This window comes from Botryllus schlosseri, chromosome 13, assembly GCF_051294905.1.
Source record: "Botryllus schlosseri isolate E-star chromosome 13, Bs_hap1, whole genome shotgun sequence".
Lineage (NCBI taxonomy): Eukaryota > Metazoa > Chordata > Ascidiacea > Stolidobranchia > Styelidae > Botryllus > Botryllus schlosseri.
Window position 1 is genome coordinate 9080251 of NC_137248.1, and position 19371 is coordinate 9099621.

A 19371-nucleotide genomic window follows, 5' to 3' on the forward strand; every position below is an offset into this window, starting at 1 on the left:
GCACGTTGAGCTGAATAACACGCCTTGCTTGGCTCATGCGGGTAGCCCACCTGCGTACCCTTACTTAAACCGCTTCCGTATTTTGCTTCAGAAATCACGTGCCCGCTGGAAGCAGAAGGAATTCCAAACGGGGCTCGGGCGTGCGACAGATCAAATTCTTACAAGTCGATGTGCTCCTATTCCTGCAACAACGGCTACGAGTTGAAGGGCTCTCACATTATAAACTGTACCAATTCGGGCACGTGGAGCAGCAAGACGCCAAAGTGCACAGGTATTGTACGCATATTCAGCCTTTCTGTTGTGAAATGAGCCGTGTCTCTAATGCCTGTAAAAGGTGTTGAGCGTTTCAAATCTTGACATTGAAAGGAGTGTTTATACAGAGGTGGGAACTCAATAATTTCAAACAGTGCACCGCACCTATTCGCATTGTCACCAATCACTTTTTATTGGCCGCGACGGTACATCTTTCAATTCAAAGGTAGCCTCCTGCGATTGACTACAAAAAGTATGCAACACCGCAACCAAAACTACTTTCTGGAACTGCTTACACGAGTGCTTTTGAGTTGTACTCGAGGCATTTTTGTACGTGTTGGAAATTGCTGCTTCAACTTGTACGTCAGTGACTATTTATGGTAGCACTACTTCTACCTCTGCGTATATATCGTTGGTGTGGTGTTCTTGGCAAAACTTCTAGTGTGAAACATGTCATTTCCGGGGATTATGTTTTAAAATTCCAACCTTGGAGGTATGCGTAGCTATATAATCACAAAGATTTATCGGAGCGTGGTAAAAACGAAATAATTTTGATGAAAATACCTGTGAATATTACTCGAGCGTGTCTGTCGATTTCGCGGAGCTGTACTCTTCCAAAGATGCTTTGTGTTTATAACACCATTCAACTAAGCCTGTGTTGTTGATTCGCGTGCGAAAAATCACCAGTAACCTTGTTGATTCGGCAATTTCCGGTGTTCAGAAGCAAAGGTGGTCAGCAACATTACTTTTTTATTTTTTGAGATTACCGTAGTGGTTATGTTTCAGACTACTTTCACTTCTATTGGAAGAGTATTAGAGCACAGCTACTTGCTATTCACAATTTGGATTTTGAAAAGTAAACAGTAGTTTGGTATCAGTTTGCATCATCACTTATGCATGAAATTGTCATAAGAACAGGTCAAATAGCCCCTGTATCACGGTAGCTGAATAAATTCATCGAAGATCCCACCTGTATGTAGTGTCGTTAGTGATTTTGTCTTAGTCGTGAAGATACATCTTGTGATATCAAAATAGCCTCCTGCGATTAGACACTGAAAGTAGGCGGCCCCTCGACCAAATATATTTTCTGAAACTACTTCCCCTCAAGTATTTTTCAGGCCTTTCATTTTCATGCTTGAGTAGCAACGCTGACTGCTTTGCCGTCTCTGTTCAGAAATCGAGTGTCCCGAGATACCGGAGATTCAACACGGGCTGGTGAAATGCGACAAGGCCAACCTTTACAATTCGGAATGCGAGTTTCAATGCGACGAAGGCTTTCATAAGAGCAACGAAGTGCGAACCGTGACTTGCATGTCCAATCAGAGGTGGCGACCTGCCGGGTTTCCCACATGTGGTAAGTGCTATTTTCTTATCAATAAACGGGGGCTAGCGGGGTATCGTTCGGGCTGGGCGTAATTGAGTATCCGAGTGATTCGATTCCAAATTGAGTATCGAGTTTTCAGTCGAGTATCACCGATTATGACGTTTTAACAGGATATGCTACTTTAAATTTTCGAATCATGTCACTGTATAATCAAAGTAGCCTAATGCTCATTTTACAGATTTCGACAAAATTAACTTAATGCGAAGTTGCCATATCTTGGCCGGGGTTAACTTTGAAACAACGTGAAACATAAAAAGGGCCGAAAAAATATGAAAATTTCAGACACACTCAATTTTATATCAATTTGAAAAATGGATCTCGAAATTTGAACAAATGGACATCAGCTACTTTGATTCCACCGCGACGATATATGCACCTTATATGCAACTGTAAAGTAATTCATGCTATAGTTACGTCTCATAAATAATACTGTGATCTTTTGTGATAATGCTTTGTGAGGATGGCTATTTCTCTTCGCACGTGTGTCGTGTGTGTCTTTTTTCTACAAGTTTCTGAGGCTGTTTCACCTATGAAAATATTCCTGTCTGTAGGTGTCGCTCAAGAGCCTGTTTTTGGGTGTATTCTGTCAATATGTTGTGGCGGTAAGTTTAGGTGGAAAAGTAAACTGAGTCACGGCACGTAGAGAAGGAGAATGGACCGAATATTTTGTTAATTTCCCGATGATCTAGCGCTGAAAACAGCGTTATTATCGGTGTAGGGAGGTTTAAGGATTTGTCCAAGATTTTCGATCAGGCAACGCGATTAGGTATCACAGTCAGGTCTTCGACATTTGGAAAGTTGCCCTGTGCCGATGGTCAGTCATAGCTGCAGAAGATCGACATGCTCATGTTCCCGGCTGATTGTGAATTCATTTATTCAGGCGAGCCGCGAGGGTAGACAGAGGAAATATCAGTACTTTAGTGATGTCACCATTTCAAGGTTATGTCATGTCATCGGAGTACCGGTGTAGTGGTGGATTTTCTCTAATTGACTATTGAGCAGAGGTGGTTGTTGGTCGTGGTGTTCGTTTGTACTCGAGCAGAATTAGCTTCGTATATTTCTACCTAGGTTTAAGTAAGAGAAGCTAATTCCAAGTGCAGTAATTGAAAACTAAGTAAGAAAGGCGTAGCTTTGCCTGCAAAACTGAACACTGTTACTTAAAAGTGTCAAAACCTAGTTGTGTACTCCGAGAAAGTACTTCGTTACTGACCAACTCTGTGTATGGTTGGTTTTCTCGCAATGTCTAACGAGACGGATACCCCGTGACTTAACAATTTCTATGAAAATCACCGCGGTAAGTGATCAACTCATGTTAATTGGCCCAAGGTGATCTTCGTGGCGTGATCCATGCCGTGGAATCCAGCGAACACGCGTAGAAACGATAAATCTTTCTGTTATTTGCTGGTTTTCAAGTGGCGCTAGACTATCGCTGATCGCTTCGATGGGATTATCGTAGGCAAACATGTAGATTGGTGGTTACTTTGCCGGGCAAGTTTTAATTCAGTCGGATATTTCAGTTTCGGCAGCCCATGCCTCGATTTGTGTTTCGTTCTGTCGTTTTGAAACGATAACTTTGGTATGGTCTGGATTTTGTCTAAGCACGAGGCAGTGAATTTACAACAGTGGCTCTTGATCTTAACCACGGGTCCCGCCAATTGTATTTCAATTTTATTCTCAATTGCAAAATGTACGAGATGAATGCTTATCCCTTAATTAGAAAAGTCAAACACCAAATTTTATACCGATTTAGAGCGTAATTCAGAATGCTGTTTGACGTGGTGTAGACTGTAGAGTTCCTGGTCAACTTTCGGTATATCATACATCACAATACTTCAAATGTTGTACCGAGGAATATAAAAGCAGCCCATAACTCGTTTAAGATCAGTCATGTGCGGAAAAGCTAAGTCTTTCTTAACGAAATTTTAAGGAATTCCACTGTACGATTTATCGGCTTTGACAGTATAATTGAATGTTACAAACAGCGAAGTCGAATTTCTTTCAAAAGAGACCCAACAGTCAGAAACTTCAATAGAACCACGCGTTACATGTGTGTTGTCGAAACGACAGTGGCATATTTATAATTGAAATAAAGTTTCAATTCTTTGTTTCGAGTCGCGTGCTTTTGTCGTATTACATTCTGGGTGGATTCTGATTTTTGAAAGTTGATTTGAAATCTTAGTGGTCCGCAAGCGGGAAAGGTTGAAAACCACTGATTCTGTAGTGCATTTTAGGCATTTCTGACGTCACAATATCGCCACGAGCTCGGATGTTCAAAATGTAGAATTTGCTAGGTTCAATACCGCGGAGATCTCAAGCTGGACGTCTGCAGTGGCGTCCCTTTCCTTCTCAATCGAATCGACCATCTTGTCAACCCATCAGTCGGCACCGTGTGCATTCGCAGTGCCGCTAATTAGAAACGGCATCCGGGTTTATTTGAGCCTGTTTCTAATTAGCATCTCGCCCGCGTTGAACCGAGAATATCGATCGGCAAATTTGACACCTAGGCGCGTTTTGTAATTGAGCCGCGGCCGTAATAGAGATTTGCTGCAGTACGACGGGGCGATTTTGCTCCCGACGCAGTACAAGATGGTCCTGCCGTTACGATTATATACAGAGGCTGTCATATTAGTGGTCGTTAGCGCCCTTATCGTAGAAAGTACAAATTGAAATAGCGATTTCGAAGTTAAGTAAAACGTTAAATATTGTAGGCCTAGTTTTTGCCATAAAACCGAAGACTGTTAGCGATTTTGAAGTAGATTAGTAAATATTGTAGGCCTAGTTTTGGCCTAAAAACTGAAACTATTGGCGGTTTTAAAGTTGGTAATAAATAAAATATTGTAAGCCTAGTTTTTGCCTACAAACTGAAAACCGTTAAGTAGAAGTGGACGTATTCTAAAGTTATAACATCTTGAGCAACTATTGCTTGTAGGTAAAAAACCTGCTTGTGTACTCCGTTACAGACCGCCTCTGGTTTTATGGCGTTTGAAAACCACCGACTTTGTACGTACATGTTGTTATTCGCGCATGCAAAATTCATATCGCTCTGTTAATGTTTGACGACGGTTTGTTTAGCCGCGACTGAACGTCGTGATTGCGCGTTTTAAGTTACAAGCCGTAACGACACTTTGGATTAGATAGTTTTTCGGAAAGCGGTCTTTCTCGGGCTTTTTGTCGGGATATACGCCGAGACGCTATGAATATCACGACTCCAGGTGAGTTTGAGATTGTCTTCTGATTTGTACGTTGTGATATCCTTGTAATGCGATTGCGCAAGTTGGCTTTGGAAATTATGTGTTGGTTTGTAGTCTGCCAGTGTCACGCGAGTCAAAATAGCTGGATTGCGAGCTAGTTTGGACTCGCAGATTTCGCTTGATCGCATGTGCGAATATCAGTGTCATTCGCCGTGATATACTAGACTGGTTGAACTGTCGGGGTCATTTTCGATCTCGATAAGCGAATATTACAAGTTCGCAGGCTGGTGTTTTTTCGCTGTGATACGGACGCTAATTTATGTGCCTTCAGCTTGACCGCATGATGTCGCATGCTAAAAGTAACATTGTATCTTTCTACTCAAGTACGTCTAGTAGTAGACCTTTTCAAGTACGCAAAAATTTCGTATTCTAGGCATAAGAATGTAACTGTATACTGAAGTTAGTACCTCTAAGAAGCTCTTCAAGTAGAATTGCACCTACTTCGTTACTGCCCACCTCCGGTCGCCTGTGACGTCACAGTGAGTCCGTGGGTTGATTTAATGAAATGGTAGTATCCCTTTGAGTGATGTAAACGCTTATGGTTTCAAAAATAAGTCGCGTCCGGTTTCAGCGGTCAGCTGTTTGCGTCGAATAATTAGGCACCCTTGAACGATGTGTCGATATATCGAGAAATATGACAGTCGCGAAAGAACAGCCCGGTGATGATTTTATAAGCGCAGCGGACATCTGCCGTCTATCCGTATTGTATGCGTAGTAATCGATAAAGCTGGCGTCGGAAAATCGTTTTCGCCGAGGCCCGGAACAGATTCAGGAATTTCGCAACGGCGTGCGGTCGACTCTCGAAGTTCAACTCGTCTCGTGTGTGTTTGTATTTCCGCGGGGTATGGCTTTCTCGAGCGATAGAAGTGCTGGCACTGCGCTGCTGTGATTTGTTTTTGTACACTTTTAATATTAGAGTGTACGGCTTGGTCACGGACAGGCGGTGAGTGGCGTTGAAAGGGATCGGGTTATTCCTTGTGTTGTTGTGGAGTACCTAGTTAGCGCAATGTGAATTGGTGTCTCTCGATTAATGTCAGTGTAATATCTGGTGGCTGTTAGGCGAAACTGAGCCTTCATATGCGAGCAGGGTTATTTCGTGTCTGCGTTTATATTGATTTTAGATTCGATCTTGTCAGAACATGGTAGGCTAGTTTGCTGAAGTCGACCCATTACCCTCGTGTGTAACAGCGTGAAGTATAGTCGTGTTTGCGGCTGTGGTAAACAGCCAGGTGTTGACATAATCGGTAATCGCGCTAGTAACACCGTTGGTCGTGAACCATATTTGGTTTATTGAGGGTTTTTTCGAAGGGGATTGGAAGCTATTCCTGCCTAGCTAAATGAGGATTTGATGCGATGTGGATCGATTGTTATTTTGATACGAGTGATTTGAAATGGATCAATCTTAACTGCCCGTGGCTTCGTAATTGTTCTTATTAGTCATGATGGTGTAGCGTCACAATCAAATCTGCCTTGCGTCGTCAATTTTGATAGGTCTTGTTTAATTTAGTATCATGTACCTAATTTCAATGCCACCGGATTTAAATCTCGAAGATTTTAGTGAGATATTGTGGTTTAAACGAAATTTGTAACACTCTATCGGATGTAGTGGATATTTATTTCTCTTTGAGTGATTCAAACCGGCGCAAACACATTTGATGTGTTTGGAATATATTGGATACTTCTTGATCACGCAGTAATCTTGTAAATCTATATTTGGCGAGCCTGGAGACATTTCCAAATGAGTGACGCGTTCGATATGATGGAAACCTAAATAGTGTCTTTTGAAATTGCATATCCGCCCCTATCGAGCGAGACGCCAATCCCTCGCGAAGTTATGAAAGTGAAATTTTGTTTTCCCGAAAACAACGATCACCGAAGCGATCGGCAGCCTGTGTTCGAACACGAGTATTTTTGATATGCGTTGTCTGTTAAGGCTTCGCGGGGGCATCTTCGTAAGAACTTATATCATTGCAGGCTTCAGTTGTTTTAGCTGGTGGAAAGCCGAGGTTTCGAGGAGGTGTTCATTACGCAGCGCTGAGACATCGTCGTTGCTAACGATAACGCGTGATTTTGCGTCGAGATATGCGCGTTTGTTACGAGATATTGTGAGAAATGGCTGTCGCCTGATATAATCGCGGTGGGATTTTAGAAATGATTGTGTTTCAAGGCGTTGCTTTGCAGACGCGGTACCGGGTCGCCGTAAGTTGAATATTATAACAGAACAATCCTACATATGTAATCCTCCTGTCGTATCATTGCCGCTTCCGACAAAGAAATATTTTTCTTATTGCTGGCTCTGTCGATAGCCCCCGAATCCCTCTAACATACCGCACAAATAACGGGCGCCTATAAGTCGGGAATATTCGACTGAATCGGCCGGCTGATGAACTTGATGCTATGTTTGTTGTGGCGACCGATCGGGTTGTTTACAAATTGAAATGCTCGTTTCATCAGATGATCGATATCTTTAGAAATGGAGGCGAGGTTAGGACGAAGCATACGCAGCTCGATCGATTAAGTGTTGGTGATATATATCAGAAATGAGTTGATAATTATCGTATTAGCCGAATGTCAAGGATTGTATGTAATTAAAATTATTTTTTTCTGGATGTGAAATGTCAATCTTATAGTTAGCCTGCTAGAGTCGATGCTGTGAGCTGTGTAGTTGTTGAAGTGTATTTCCAATGTATCTATTCGTACCATCGCTATAGTCATCGTCATTTTGTTGAAATATTTATCAAATCAATACACCACAAGATTGCAATATGGTGAAAAGATAGGAGGGTGTTGAAACGACTTGGAGTGGTCTTTTAGTCAGACACCCACCGTGGCCTACAGTATGTAAATAACAGGCATGCACACTGGATTTAAGAAAGGATAATGTAAAAGGAAACGACGAAAATGAATGCGGCATGTGTCGTTAGGCGAGGTCGATATGTCAGATTCTGGTCCGGTAATCTTGAGGGCTGACTAGTATTGCTTCAGTAGAAATTGCTTGTATTTCGATTTGATTGTGGATATGCTCGATGACTTTCGGATAGCCGGCGAGATGCTGTCCCACACTACAGGTCCGGCATCCTTGATTTAGCGATGCATTCTTGTATTCCGTCCTGATCATATGGTAGTTGTTCTTCGAGGACGCGCGTGTGTTGTAGCTGTGCTCTTTTGCTGAAATCCATGCATTTCGTTTAGAACCTGATAATGCCACGGTGCTGTCCACGCTTAAAAGTACCACGACTACAACAACGGTGAAGCCGTCAACCGCCGTATCGTCGACGGAGGCGCCGACAACCCCGTTGAAGCCAACTACCACTTCAACGAGTGCACCTACTACTACATCAACCACAGAAGCTACAACAACTCCAAAATCAGTGGTACAGACCACCGCCGCCAAGCCCATGACCTTCAAACCCCCGTTGGAGTTTTGGTCCACAAAAAAACCTACAGCAACCACAATCATGACGACCACAACGGGTATGCATTGAAATCGTTGTCATAGCTTTCCGCTATTGTCAATTCTGCTTTGAATATTTAGCCTTGTTATGTCACCTTTGTGCATATAGTTCTAGTATAGTGTAGTTCTATGTAGTAGAAATTGGATATTAAACTGAGGTGGTCAGAGTAGACTCATCGTTTTAACTCAAGAAGAAGTAGAATAACATAAGTTTCCACTTAAGTACAAGTAGAAATAGCCTTTAGCCTTCTTATGTCACCTTTATGCATATAGTTCTAGTAAACTGTAGTTCTATGTAGTAGAAAATGGATATTCAACTGAGGTTGTCAAAGTATACTCATCGTTGTTACTCAAGAAGAAGTTGAATAACATAAATTTCCACGCAAGTGCAAGTAGAAATAGCAATTTCCGAGCAGGCCAAGTAAAAAAGTAAGAATTCTAGGTCTAGTTCTGCCTAAAAAAACTGAAACCTGTTAAGTAGGCTACACGTAAAAGTAGTCTAAAATCAAAATTTATTTAGTAAGCAGAGCAGTGCAAGTAAGGTAAACCTACTTGGAATACTTCAAAAATCAGAAGTATTTCGTTATCTACCACCTCTAATAATAAACAAGTGTTGATTAGCCTGCACGTCATCAGAACGAAGTCGGGATTCTGTGTGATCTTATCTATGATTGTAATATTTTTATTTAGGAACTGCCGGGCAAAGGTGCGTCTCCTCTGTTGCTTGTGATAATTGTCACAAGCGTGTGTCATTTGAACGAAGTGTTGCCCTATTTTATTTGACGGTATCATTTACAGCTAAGCCGAAATCTACGGGCGGCTTGACATTCCCGGATGGCAACTCTGGTAAAAACGAGCCCGCTACCGGCGGGATACCGCTTTTTGTGTTTATCGCCATTGGTGTGGGCGTGGTTATCGTGCTGGTTGCTATCATCGTTTTCGTCGTGTGGAGGAAGAAATCGCGTCAGAAAACGAAGTATCGCAATGGAACGCTTGCACCGTACAAAATGTGAGTTTACTAAGACTGTCGACTGGGGAAAATCCAGTATCTGATTGATTCGATTCCAAATTGAGTATTAGACCTCGAGTCGAATATTTTATTACTACTCATGGCATCGTCACATCGATAATGATTATGTCAGTTCAAATATGCTCTTACTATGCAACAACAAAGAAAATAATGCCAGTAAGAGTATCTCTAGAGACTCTTGGAGGTACAGAACTTCTATATACAAATGAATAATGTATTCATATTGAAATATATCTGAATCGGTTAACACTCGTAAGGGTTAATCCTCAGCAACTAGTAGACAGACAGACATTGTTGCTGACAATTACCCATGAGGAGTGTCAGCCGAATATATTTGAGTTTATTCCAAAATGAATATGTTATTCAATTGTAGATGCCATTGGCAAACTTGAAATTATGTTTGATTGAGTTTAACTGGCATTATTTACTTATGACCGAACAAAGTGTACGTGTTTGAACTCTTGAATTCTATCTTTCTGCCATGTCGCCATGATGAAAAGTATTGGAATACTCTCCACTCAAAGAATAGCACTCTATTCAAAATAGAATGACCCAGGTTCTCGATTTTGTCCAGCCCAAGCTGTAATGCCGCGACACAAAAATTTACCAATATTATGCGCCATCTTGTGACGCCTGTTGTATTCCGTAGGAGCAGCAGGGCTGACCACACTGAGCTCGGCCCACTGATACCGAACGGGCACAACACGGGCCCCAAGAAATTCGGCTCCATATCCATGGACCGACTGGAGATGGAATACAATCGGAAGCACGCAGACGACGATAAGCTGTTCCGAGAAGAATACCACGTAGGGCGTCTCTTGTTTTGAGACGCAGCGATTGCTTGTGACGCGTGATGCTTTTTTTCGACAGGCTCTGGCTGACGGTACGGGCAGCAAGGAGGCCGGTTGCAGGGCGAAAAATAAAAACAAGAATCGATACACCAACATTCTTCCATGTAATTATGTTGCTGCGCTTATTGAATCCTTACTAGGCTGCGTGTGATTATGATAATCTGTCTTTAGTCTTGGGTTTCAAGTTGCAGTAATACAGCTATTGTACGGTCAATTACATTACTATTAGAATTACATTCCCAAATTTTCAATTAATATAATAATTGCAGAACTTTTTTCAATCCAATTCTAATTACAAATACGTGAATTTTTTGCAGTCGCTTACGATAAATTACTTTGCAATATATAGTATCCGAGGTCTTCGGTTTTCGTCCGGCTTTAGATGCACTGCTGTTTTTAAAGTAAGAATGCTATTCAGTGTTCTACATGATGCTAGTATACAAGATGTTTGTCATTAGATATCTGTGTTTGTGATCCAATGCGCAGCAGATGGATGTGCGGCACAAGTGCATTGCAAGACTATGGGATAATTATTATAGTCCAACCCAAGGTTTGCGGGTGATGTACTTACAATGGAGCTCAGTAGGCAAATCTTCATTTTCCTATGATAAACAAGCTTATTAGATTTGCCATTGTGAACCCTCCTGAGAGTATACTAAAATTCAGCCTAGATTTACTTGAAATTCCAACTTCCATTATTTCTATACATCGCGTTAACGGAATAAGAAAAATCCATTATCACTTGAAACTAATATTCAGGAAGTCGCTTTTGGAGATGGATAAATACATCACCAGTGACGTGCAGTAGATGCGAGTAACTCATTGCTTATCTTGTGTATATATTCTGCGCTGGTGGTTCTCGTCCTGAAATTGTCCCCTCGCACTGGCCTTCCACTTGTGTACCCCCTTGTCTAACAGAATAAAATTTAGTGACGTTGTTTCCACAAAAATAGCAAATGAAACGTATATTCTTCTTGAAATGAACCCCATAAGACAGTATTCGACTTTGACTCTGCAAAAATAGCTCTAAAATCTTAATAATTTAAACAGCACTACTAATGTCTCGCTTGTATTTTATTTTCAGTCGACCACTCCAGAGTCATTCTGCCGAAAGTGGGAATCGACGCAGACTCCGATTACATCAACGCTTCCTTCGTCGACGTACGTCTCACGCTCGGTTATCAGTTTTCGTGTCAATATTCAATTCCGTCGCCCGTTCTCAGGGCTACAAGCACAAGGGCAAATTTATCGCGGCGCAAGGACCGAAAGAGAACACCATCGACGATTTCTGGAGGATGATCTGGGAGCAGAACGTATCGACCATAGTTATGGCCACGAATTTAGAGGAGAGGAAAGAGGTACCACGCATTTGTGTTGGGTTAGAAAAATAGGATTTTCACTGTTTTTCCATTTGTGAAGTCAATAGCTCCTATGCTGCAAAATAAAGCGGAAGTACTCTGTTACTGACTACTTTTCGGTATCTCAAGGTGACCAATCACCATTGATCTCTGGCTGCCTATTCCAGCTCAAGTGCGCGAAATACTGGCCGTCGGGCACCAGTGAAAATTACGGAGAACTGATGGTCCATACGCTGGGAGAGAATCACCTGGTCGACTTTACGATAAGGAAGTTTACGATACAGCGGGTCGCGGTACGTACCTCACTGGCTCTGCCTTGAATGCTTCTTAGCTATTATCCTGCTCCATTTCTTCAGGCAAACGTGGAAGCCAGTCTTAGCGTGAAGCGTAACGTAACGCAGTACCATTTCACGAGTTGGCCCGACTTTGGGGTGCCAAAGTCGCCATCCGGCATACTGAAGTTCTTGCGAAAAATCAAACACAGTAGTCCGACTGGGTTTGGTCCGATTGTTGTCCACTGCAGGTAACTGGCGGCTTCGTTTGATTTTTCAAAATATGAAGGGAAAGGATAGTAGCTTCCCCTTAAAAACTGTTAAGTAGAAATGAAACTAGTTTAAAGTATAATGTTGCTAGAAGATAAAAACCTACTTCGAAAATGTGTGACATACCTCTGTGTATTCGCGGAATTAATGCGTACGTTTTTGCTTGCGCAGTGCGGGCGTCGGCCGGACCGGCACTTTCATCTGCATCGACGGCATGATGGACATGATATCGCGAGAGAACAAAATCGACGTGTTCTCGTTTTCCTCGCAAATGCGTCAGCAGAGGCCGGAAATGGTGCAGACCGAGGTGAGGCTCGTGTGCGATAAGAAAGTTTGCTTGCGCGGATCGTCGCTTCCTAAAATTCAGAGTTTTGGACATTGTTACGCAGCAAATTACTAGAGGTGGTCGAAGCATTCAGCTCTGCCACTCAAGTAGAAGTGGAAGTACAGTCCTGAGTCCTGACTTAGACCTAATATCCAATGGCTAGGAACGTAGAATGCCGAGTCCAATATTACTTTAATGTTAGCGACACATAAAACGAATAAGGAATACTCGTACCAACGACCGCGTTGCAATATAAGGTAACGTGATAATAATTTAGTTTTACCTAAATAACAGGAGGTTTTTTTTTTGAAAAAATCAAATACTCAAATACAATACGCAAAAATTTTGACTTCTTTTTACCTTGAAAAACTTAATTTCGACCTCATGCATGCAAATTAGGTGTTTTCGCACATACTGTTAGAATCGTACTACTTATGTTCGTTTCTGGTTGGAACTGTCTCTCCTTACGAAATAGTTTATCCTGAAAAAAACTTTGACTTGAAAACTGACAAATTTTTACATCGAAAAAACTTTATTTTATCGAAATTTTTACCTATGAAGAATTCCAGCAGTTACGTCACACATTTTGGTAGAAATACTTAAAATTTGTTGTAGTACAACAAGAGATACGTTCCTACATTCTAGGGTAGAAAGTGTCTATCTTTACTAAGCATCTTGCCAAGCATGGTGAAAGAACGTTCAACAACAGCAGTTGTTGGCTTCATTCTGTCAATGTTGTCTACATCACAATTTTTCGTCATGCGCTCCTTGATATAAGAGCCAATGCCACACAGTCTTGCTTCAGTTAGGATATTGTGGTACGTTCAGCATAACAACATGTCAACCTATTCGTTTCATTTGAGCGTTTATGATTCACAATGAGCTGACAATGGGCTGTCTACAATGGTACGCCTATATAGTAGGCTACAAGCTGTAAAATGTCAAATGATAAGTTCACCGACAGTGCAAACATCTACGACACAAACGAAATGCAGGTTGCAAAAACATTTTGACTTTGCAAACAATTTTGCCAATTTTTTAACCTAACGCTACAATTTTGACATGTCCAAAACAGAATCGCCCTACTGATAACTCCTCCTCCGATTAACTTCCTAAAGTATTTGACGCCTAGACCAAATCAAGTTTTCGAAACTGTTTTGAGTACTTTCATTTCCTACCTTTACATGAGTAGCATTGCCGACTACTTTGACTGGCTTTGATTCTCGGTGGATTCCACGTAAGCCTAATATGAAAACGCGCTTTAATCTTATTTCTCAAACATCACAGCAACAATACATCTTCATATACCAAGCCGTACTCGAGCACCACCTGTACGGCGATACAGAAGTGGAGGCGTCCGAAGTGTCGGCTCACATAGAAGAGCTGATGCAGAGGCTGCCCGGTAACGTAACGGGCATGGAACACGAATTTAAGGTAAGATTCCACGTCTCTGTGCCTGGGTTTCGGGCAGGTTAATTCTTACATCGCATTTCGTGTCTCTCTCTCAGAAATTAACGTCAATCCAAATTCAAAAGGAGCACATGCGTGCCGGCAATCATCCCGCGAATATGCGCAAGAATCGAGTTTTGTTAATTTTTCCATGTGAGTCGGTTTGGATTTTCTCTCGTCGACCCGTTTGCAAATGCTTGCTTCTTGCAGATGATTGGAACAGGGTTATGCTGCCCATGAAGAGGGGGCAAGAAAACACAGACTACATCAACGCTTCATATATTGACGTGAGTGTATTTTGTGTTCAATACAATGTAATTTCTATTGTGTCTGAGTAGGAATCGCGAATTTTTATATCCTCGATCAGCAACAATGGGTGTGGTTCTCAATTCAGCAAACTGTAATCTAAATATTCGTTCTGCAGCAGACTCCGGCAATTTATTTATCTTTCAAGTTGTTTTCAATAGAATATGGTGCTCAAAATACGGTAACCTAAGCGTGAGGCACTTGGTTTATCGCTGCAGACTACTTTATATGCAGAGGTGAGCAAAGTAGCCTGCGTTGCTCCTTGACCAGAAGTAGAAGTTACTCCATAAATTTGTGCTCGGTTACATGTAGAAATAGCGATTTGCAAGACACGTCAAAACCGCTTCAAGGGGTGGCAGAAAATGAATTGAAAAGTTGGTGCATTTGGTCGAGACGTTTCATACTTGTAGCATATTATCTTAGATGGGTAATCTGGAAATTTTTAGATGCGTCTTCAATGCAAAATGACTAACGAGGCTGCAAATAGGTGCGATCTTCAAAAATATATCCACTTATCATGACACAGGGTTATTTCACTGCAAACTTATCCCATAACTACTTTCTATTAATCAAAATCCTGAGTGAGACAAAAATAAATGTTTTGCAAGAAGATCTAGTAGACAAAACCTGGGTCTGTACTATTCCGCAAGAGTAAAAGTACTTCATTGCTGACTAAGTCTGTTTGTATGCGCTCTTCAATTTGACAATGTCTCCAAATTACATCGCTGCAGGGTTACCGACAGAAAGACGCCTACATCGCGACGCAAGGTCCTCTGCCGCACACAACGGAAGATTTCTGGCGGATGATCTGGCATTACGAATGCGCGTCTATCGTCATGCTTACCGAGACGGTGGAGCGAGGCCAGGTGAAATGCGCGCAGTACTGGCCCAACGAAGGCGTCTCCACGTTCGGGGACATCGACGTCGAACTGGTGACGAGTTACGAGAACGAGTATTATACCGAGAGAGATTTTAAAGTCACGAACTTATCTTCAACGGAACGTAAGGAGCTCATTGTGAAACAGGTAAGGGAAGTGTGCGTCGAAGGCTTACGAAAGCTGATGGTTTGGATGTGTGATTTGTTCAGAGGTCAAAGTCAGAGTTGTAACCAAGTCACAAGTCCATCTAACTTTTTAGTTTTGACTCGAGTCAAGTCCAAGTCAGTTAGTAGAGGGTCGAGTCCAAGTCATTGTGTTCGCTGTTCAGTTTTGAGTTGAATTCACTTTTTTCCACTCTGCTCGAGTGATATAGAATGGCTCGCATTCATAATGTAGTATTTTTCCTCCATTTACACAGTTTCTGGTCTATTCTGCAAACGCCAGTAATGATAGACGAAATACCAATAATGTGGTACCTTTAATATTCTTCGAAGTTACTATGAAATGTCTGTCTTTGCCGTCCTTGTCTCGAGTCATATGACTTGGTTCGAGTCATGCACAATGACTCGAGTACAAGTCGATTCTATACAAAAATTGACTCGAGTCAAGTCGAGTCACCGGAAAATCGCGACTCGAGTCTGACTCAAGTTGAGTCATTACAACCCTGGTCAAAGTAGCCATTGTATGTCCTCTAGTACAAGTGCTAGTGGAAATAGCAATTTCCAAGTAAGTAAAAGGTTCAGAGGAGGCAACATAGTCATCGTCGGCACGTAAGTAGAAGTAAAAGTAACCTTGTAAAATTTTACTCAGGTACAAGTAAAAGAATCTTATCTTTAAATGTGCCACGAGTTAGAGAGTTTACCGGCGAAATGTAGTCTCCACTGCCCTGCCCTGCATAGATCAAGTCCCAGTCCATGTCCCATTCATTCTGTTGAGGCGATATTTGAATTCTATTCCGCGTTTGCAGTTCCACTATCACGACTGGCCGGAAGTGGGCGCTCCTGTTTCCGGGTACAGCATGATCGAATTAGTGGACGCCGTCCAGAAACAACAACAAAACTCCGGCAATCACCCGATCGTTGTGCACTGCAGGTGAAGTATACAGGATTTTACATCATGTTGATAGACATTACGACTGGTCACCATGGCCGTATCCTCATAACAAGCATCTGCAACTCAGCTCAACAGCGGTACCATTACTTTGGCTTGAATCGTTTCATTTGGATTCGCTGGCAAAACAAGGCCAAATTTAGATTTTATCTTGTGTCGTTTTTCCGAACTTTATGACCTATCTGTTTTAACTGTTAATACTGTTTATCTGTGGTCACTCCTCGCGTTACTTCCCAAGTGGGTATCTGATTTCAAGTCATTTCGTCGCCTTCCCCTCTTTTCATTGCATCGCAGTCTTGTAGTGTTTGGAAATGATGAAATTCTTAGTAATCTAATACTCCTGTGAATTAAATTGTCATAACAGATAGACGAAGCAGCCTCGATATCACTGTAACTGAAATATATTTTTGACAATTGACTAAATCTAGTTTTAACTATGCGAGTACTTTTTAGACGGTTTATTTTTTTCTGCATCCACTCGACATGTGTTAGAAATTACGACATTGCAACTACTTCTACTTGAGTACCAACGTTGATTAGAGTGTGGCAGCGTAGATGGCGATATATACAAAACCGTTCTGTCAAAGTGGCCCTATATATTTTCAAATTTTGCGCATCACCGTATTTTTGGTAATGATGATTTCCGTGATTACAGTGCTGGCGGTGGCAGGACAGGTGCGTTCTGTGCGCTGTCGACTGCCCTCGAACAAGTCAAAGCCGAAGGCGTCTTGGACATGTTCCAAATCGTGAAGTGCCTGCGCATGCAACGGCCGCATATGGTGCAAGACTTAGTGAGTGCCACCGGCAGGATTGAGCTGGTCACAAATTTCATGAACTGTCTTCTTTTCAACAGGATCAGTACGAATTTTGTTACCGAGCCGTGCAGGAATATATTGATTCCATGAGTGAATATTACAACTTCAAATGACGAAACGCGAGAAAAAGAGAATAAGTTCAGTGTGTGAAACGCGGGCCGCGCGACGACACAAATCCAGCTACGCCGGCGTCGCACAGAGTGGTACTCGTGAAAATATCGTCGCAACCCCGATTTCCAGTGTTCGTGTTATCGTGCAGAACATGTGTTATTGCGAATCTTGCCCAATCGGGAACTATCCGATTGTGACACGACTATGGTACCGTTATTTGTTATCATGATTGGCAACTTCTGTTTTCGGCATACTTCAATTTCGAACAATCCAGAAAATCTCGGCCTACGCAATGTACAATAATGTACCAACATCCAAAGTATCGAGAGTCTCTCTACGTTCACGTTATACTGTGGTAATAGCGAGGGGGTTTGTTTTTCTGCACTTAATCGAAGAGTTGATCCGATTGTGAAGTTCTGCCAAACTATATATGATGAGAGGATGGTTGATTTTTACGGCGTATCGCCCTTTTCCTTTGTCGAATTTACAGCGTTTTATTGTGTGCGTTGGGCGCTCGCTTCTTTGCAAGCATTTTTCTTGGTGTGCGTGTTACTATCCTACTTCATCGCGATCATGTTTATGAATTTGTTTTCGAACACTGCCGTGAAGAAGCTCTTTCTGGGGCGGTCAGCAGTGTACTTCCACTCAAATTCAAGTACTCGAATATTTTGTCTCTTGTACTAGATGAATGAATGAATTTCTACCAGAGTTCTTCTAATGCTAATGTTATCTGTGGGTTTATATTGATTTTACCCAGGACTGGGTATTCGCACAAATTTTCATTTGACTCTGACTCCAACAAATTGAAAACTCCTACTTCAAACCCTGTTTTAAGAGTGAAAGTGACTTTGCAATAACTCCTTGGGTACATGAAGTTGTCCACTTCATAAAGTGGTTTCGGCCACCTTTGCGATCACTACCTCTACTTAGTGACATGAGCGTTTACTCTCACCATCTCTGGTCTCGATTAGGGACGAACTGATTTATATGCACGTCTTGTTTGGATCTGGGTTCTTATATGCCGGAAAACGGATGGTATTTGATAGCATATAATAGTGGAGTTTTTAAATATGATTGCGTCTATCCCCTGTTATTTTGTAAAGATGTTAAAGTTTTTATGGAATGGTGCCATTTTCCTAACCTTGCATACATATTTTTTCTCTTGCTTTTATTTCCTATTTCTCATCACTTCTAATAACTAAGTGTATTGAATGAATTAATACAATTTCTCTTTCGTAAATTCTGTTCCGCGGTGTGGATGGTAGTAGTCAGAAATGCCAGATTAACAAGTCAAAAACTGCAGGCAGATAAAATACAAGGATATGCTTTAACCCGCAGCCTCGTCCTACACGCGCGTGTTCGTATCTCCATTACGCAGTGATTCGACCAATCGAGGCCACGGTATTAGTATGGCACTGGGACCAATCGACCCAAATGTATTGTTTGTGGTATTTATGGTGATATTCTACTATAATGGTCTTTTTTATGACTCCGTAGCTGCCGACTTGAAGCACCTCCCGCTTCTAGGCTCTTCTAAGAAGATATGATTAGATAATCTGAACAAGACACACACAGTGCGATGAAATGAACAGGTAGGAAGATGCCGAACGACCAGTTGCGGTCTCTTAAAATGGCATACACCTCGTCCTAGTGTCCGATGTCACAGATATTTCTTCGGTGTTTGTCCCTATTCGACGGCTCTTTGTTGCCCTTCCCGTTTCTTGTAAGTGCGCTCTTTCATCGGGTATTTATCTGGGCCTTTTTGTCACCGTAAGAACAGCAACGCGACGGAAGATGAGCCCAGAATAACCTCCGTCGCGGAATCGAACCCCGGGCGTCAGGCGCTTATCGTCACCACTACACTATCTCCCCCGTAGACACCGCTTCCGCAGATCAGATAGCGAGGAGGAGCTTAGATAAACCTCCAACACTTAGGAAAGGAGTCGGACTCGAACCCGGACACAATAGTGTTGCAGCTGTGGCTCATACCACTACGGACTAAGCGCTACCTCGCCACTAACCCAAATGTGTATTGCATGGTACAACGAAGGTAGCGTACTAGAAACTAATTGTAAGGCACGAAAAAAATCCGTGATACGAGTAACAATAAAGTCATCCACCGTACCAATTCGCTAGCTGCTGAGGAATTGCAGCCCAATAAACAATCATACTCCAATGGTGATGCGTCCGGCCTTTTGATCGGTAGGTCGGGGGTTCAATTCCCGGTCGGGTCAGACCGAAGACTCGAAAACTGG

The 19371-nt window shown here is 42.1% G+C and overlaps 1 protein-coding gene across 1 annotated transcript in view; it reads left to right on the forward strand.

The window, feature by feature from the left end:
* LOC145454542 (uncharacterized) overlaps window positions 1–18356 on the forward strand; it is a 49904-nt gene extending 31548 nt beyond the window's left edge. The window contains exons 16-33 of the mRNA XM_080332519.1: window positions 92–271; window positions 1427–1606; window positions 8080–8361; window positions 9140–9350; window positions 10021–10177; window positions 10242–10326; window positions 11307–11383; window positions 11446–11580; window positions 11748–11873; window positions 11937–12103; window positions 12294–12429; window positions 13735–13881; window positions 13956–14049; window positions 14107–14183; window positions 14934–15227; window positions 16048–16172; window positions 16846–16981; window positions 17044–18356. Coding sequence (XP_080188645.1) covers window positions 92–271; window positions 1427–1606; window positions 8080–8361; window positions 9140–9350; window positions 10021–10177; window positions 10242–10326; window positions 11307–11383; window positions 11446–11580; window positions 11748–11873; window positions 11937–12103; window positions 12294–12429; window positions 13735–13881; window positions 13956–14049; window positions 14107–14183; window positions 14934–15227; window positions 16048–16172; window positions 16846–16981; window positions 17044–17118 — 2684 coding nt within the window. The 3' untranslated portion in view covers window positions 17119–18356. The remainder of the gene's footprint in view (window positions 1–91; window positions 272–1426; window positions 1607–8079; window positions 8362–9139; window positions 9351–10020; window positions 10178–10241; window positions 10327–11306; window positions 11384–11445; window positions 11581–11747; window positions 11874–11936; window positions 12104–12293; window positions 12430–13734; window positions 13882–13955; window positions 14050–14106; window positions 14184–14933; window positions 15228–16047; window positions 16173–16845; window positions 16982–17043) is intronic.
* Window positions 18357–19371: the final 1015 nt, after the last annotated feature.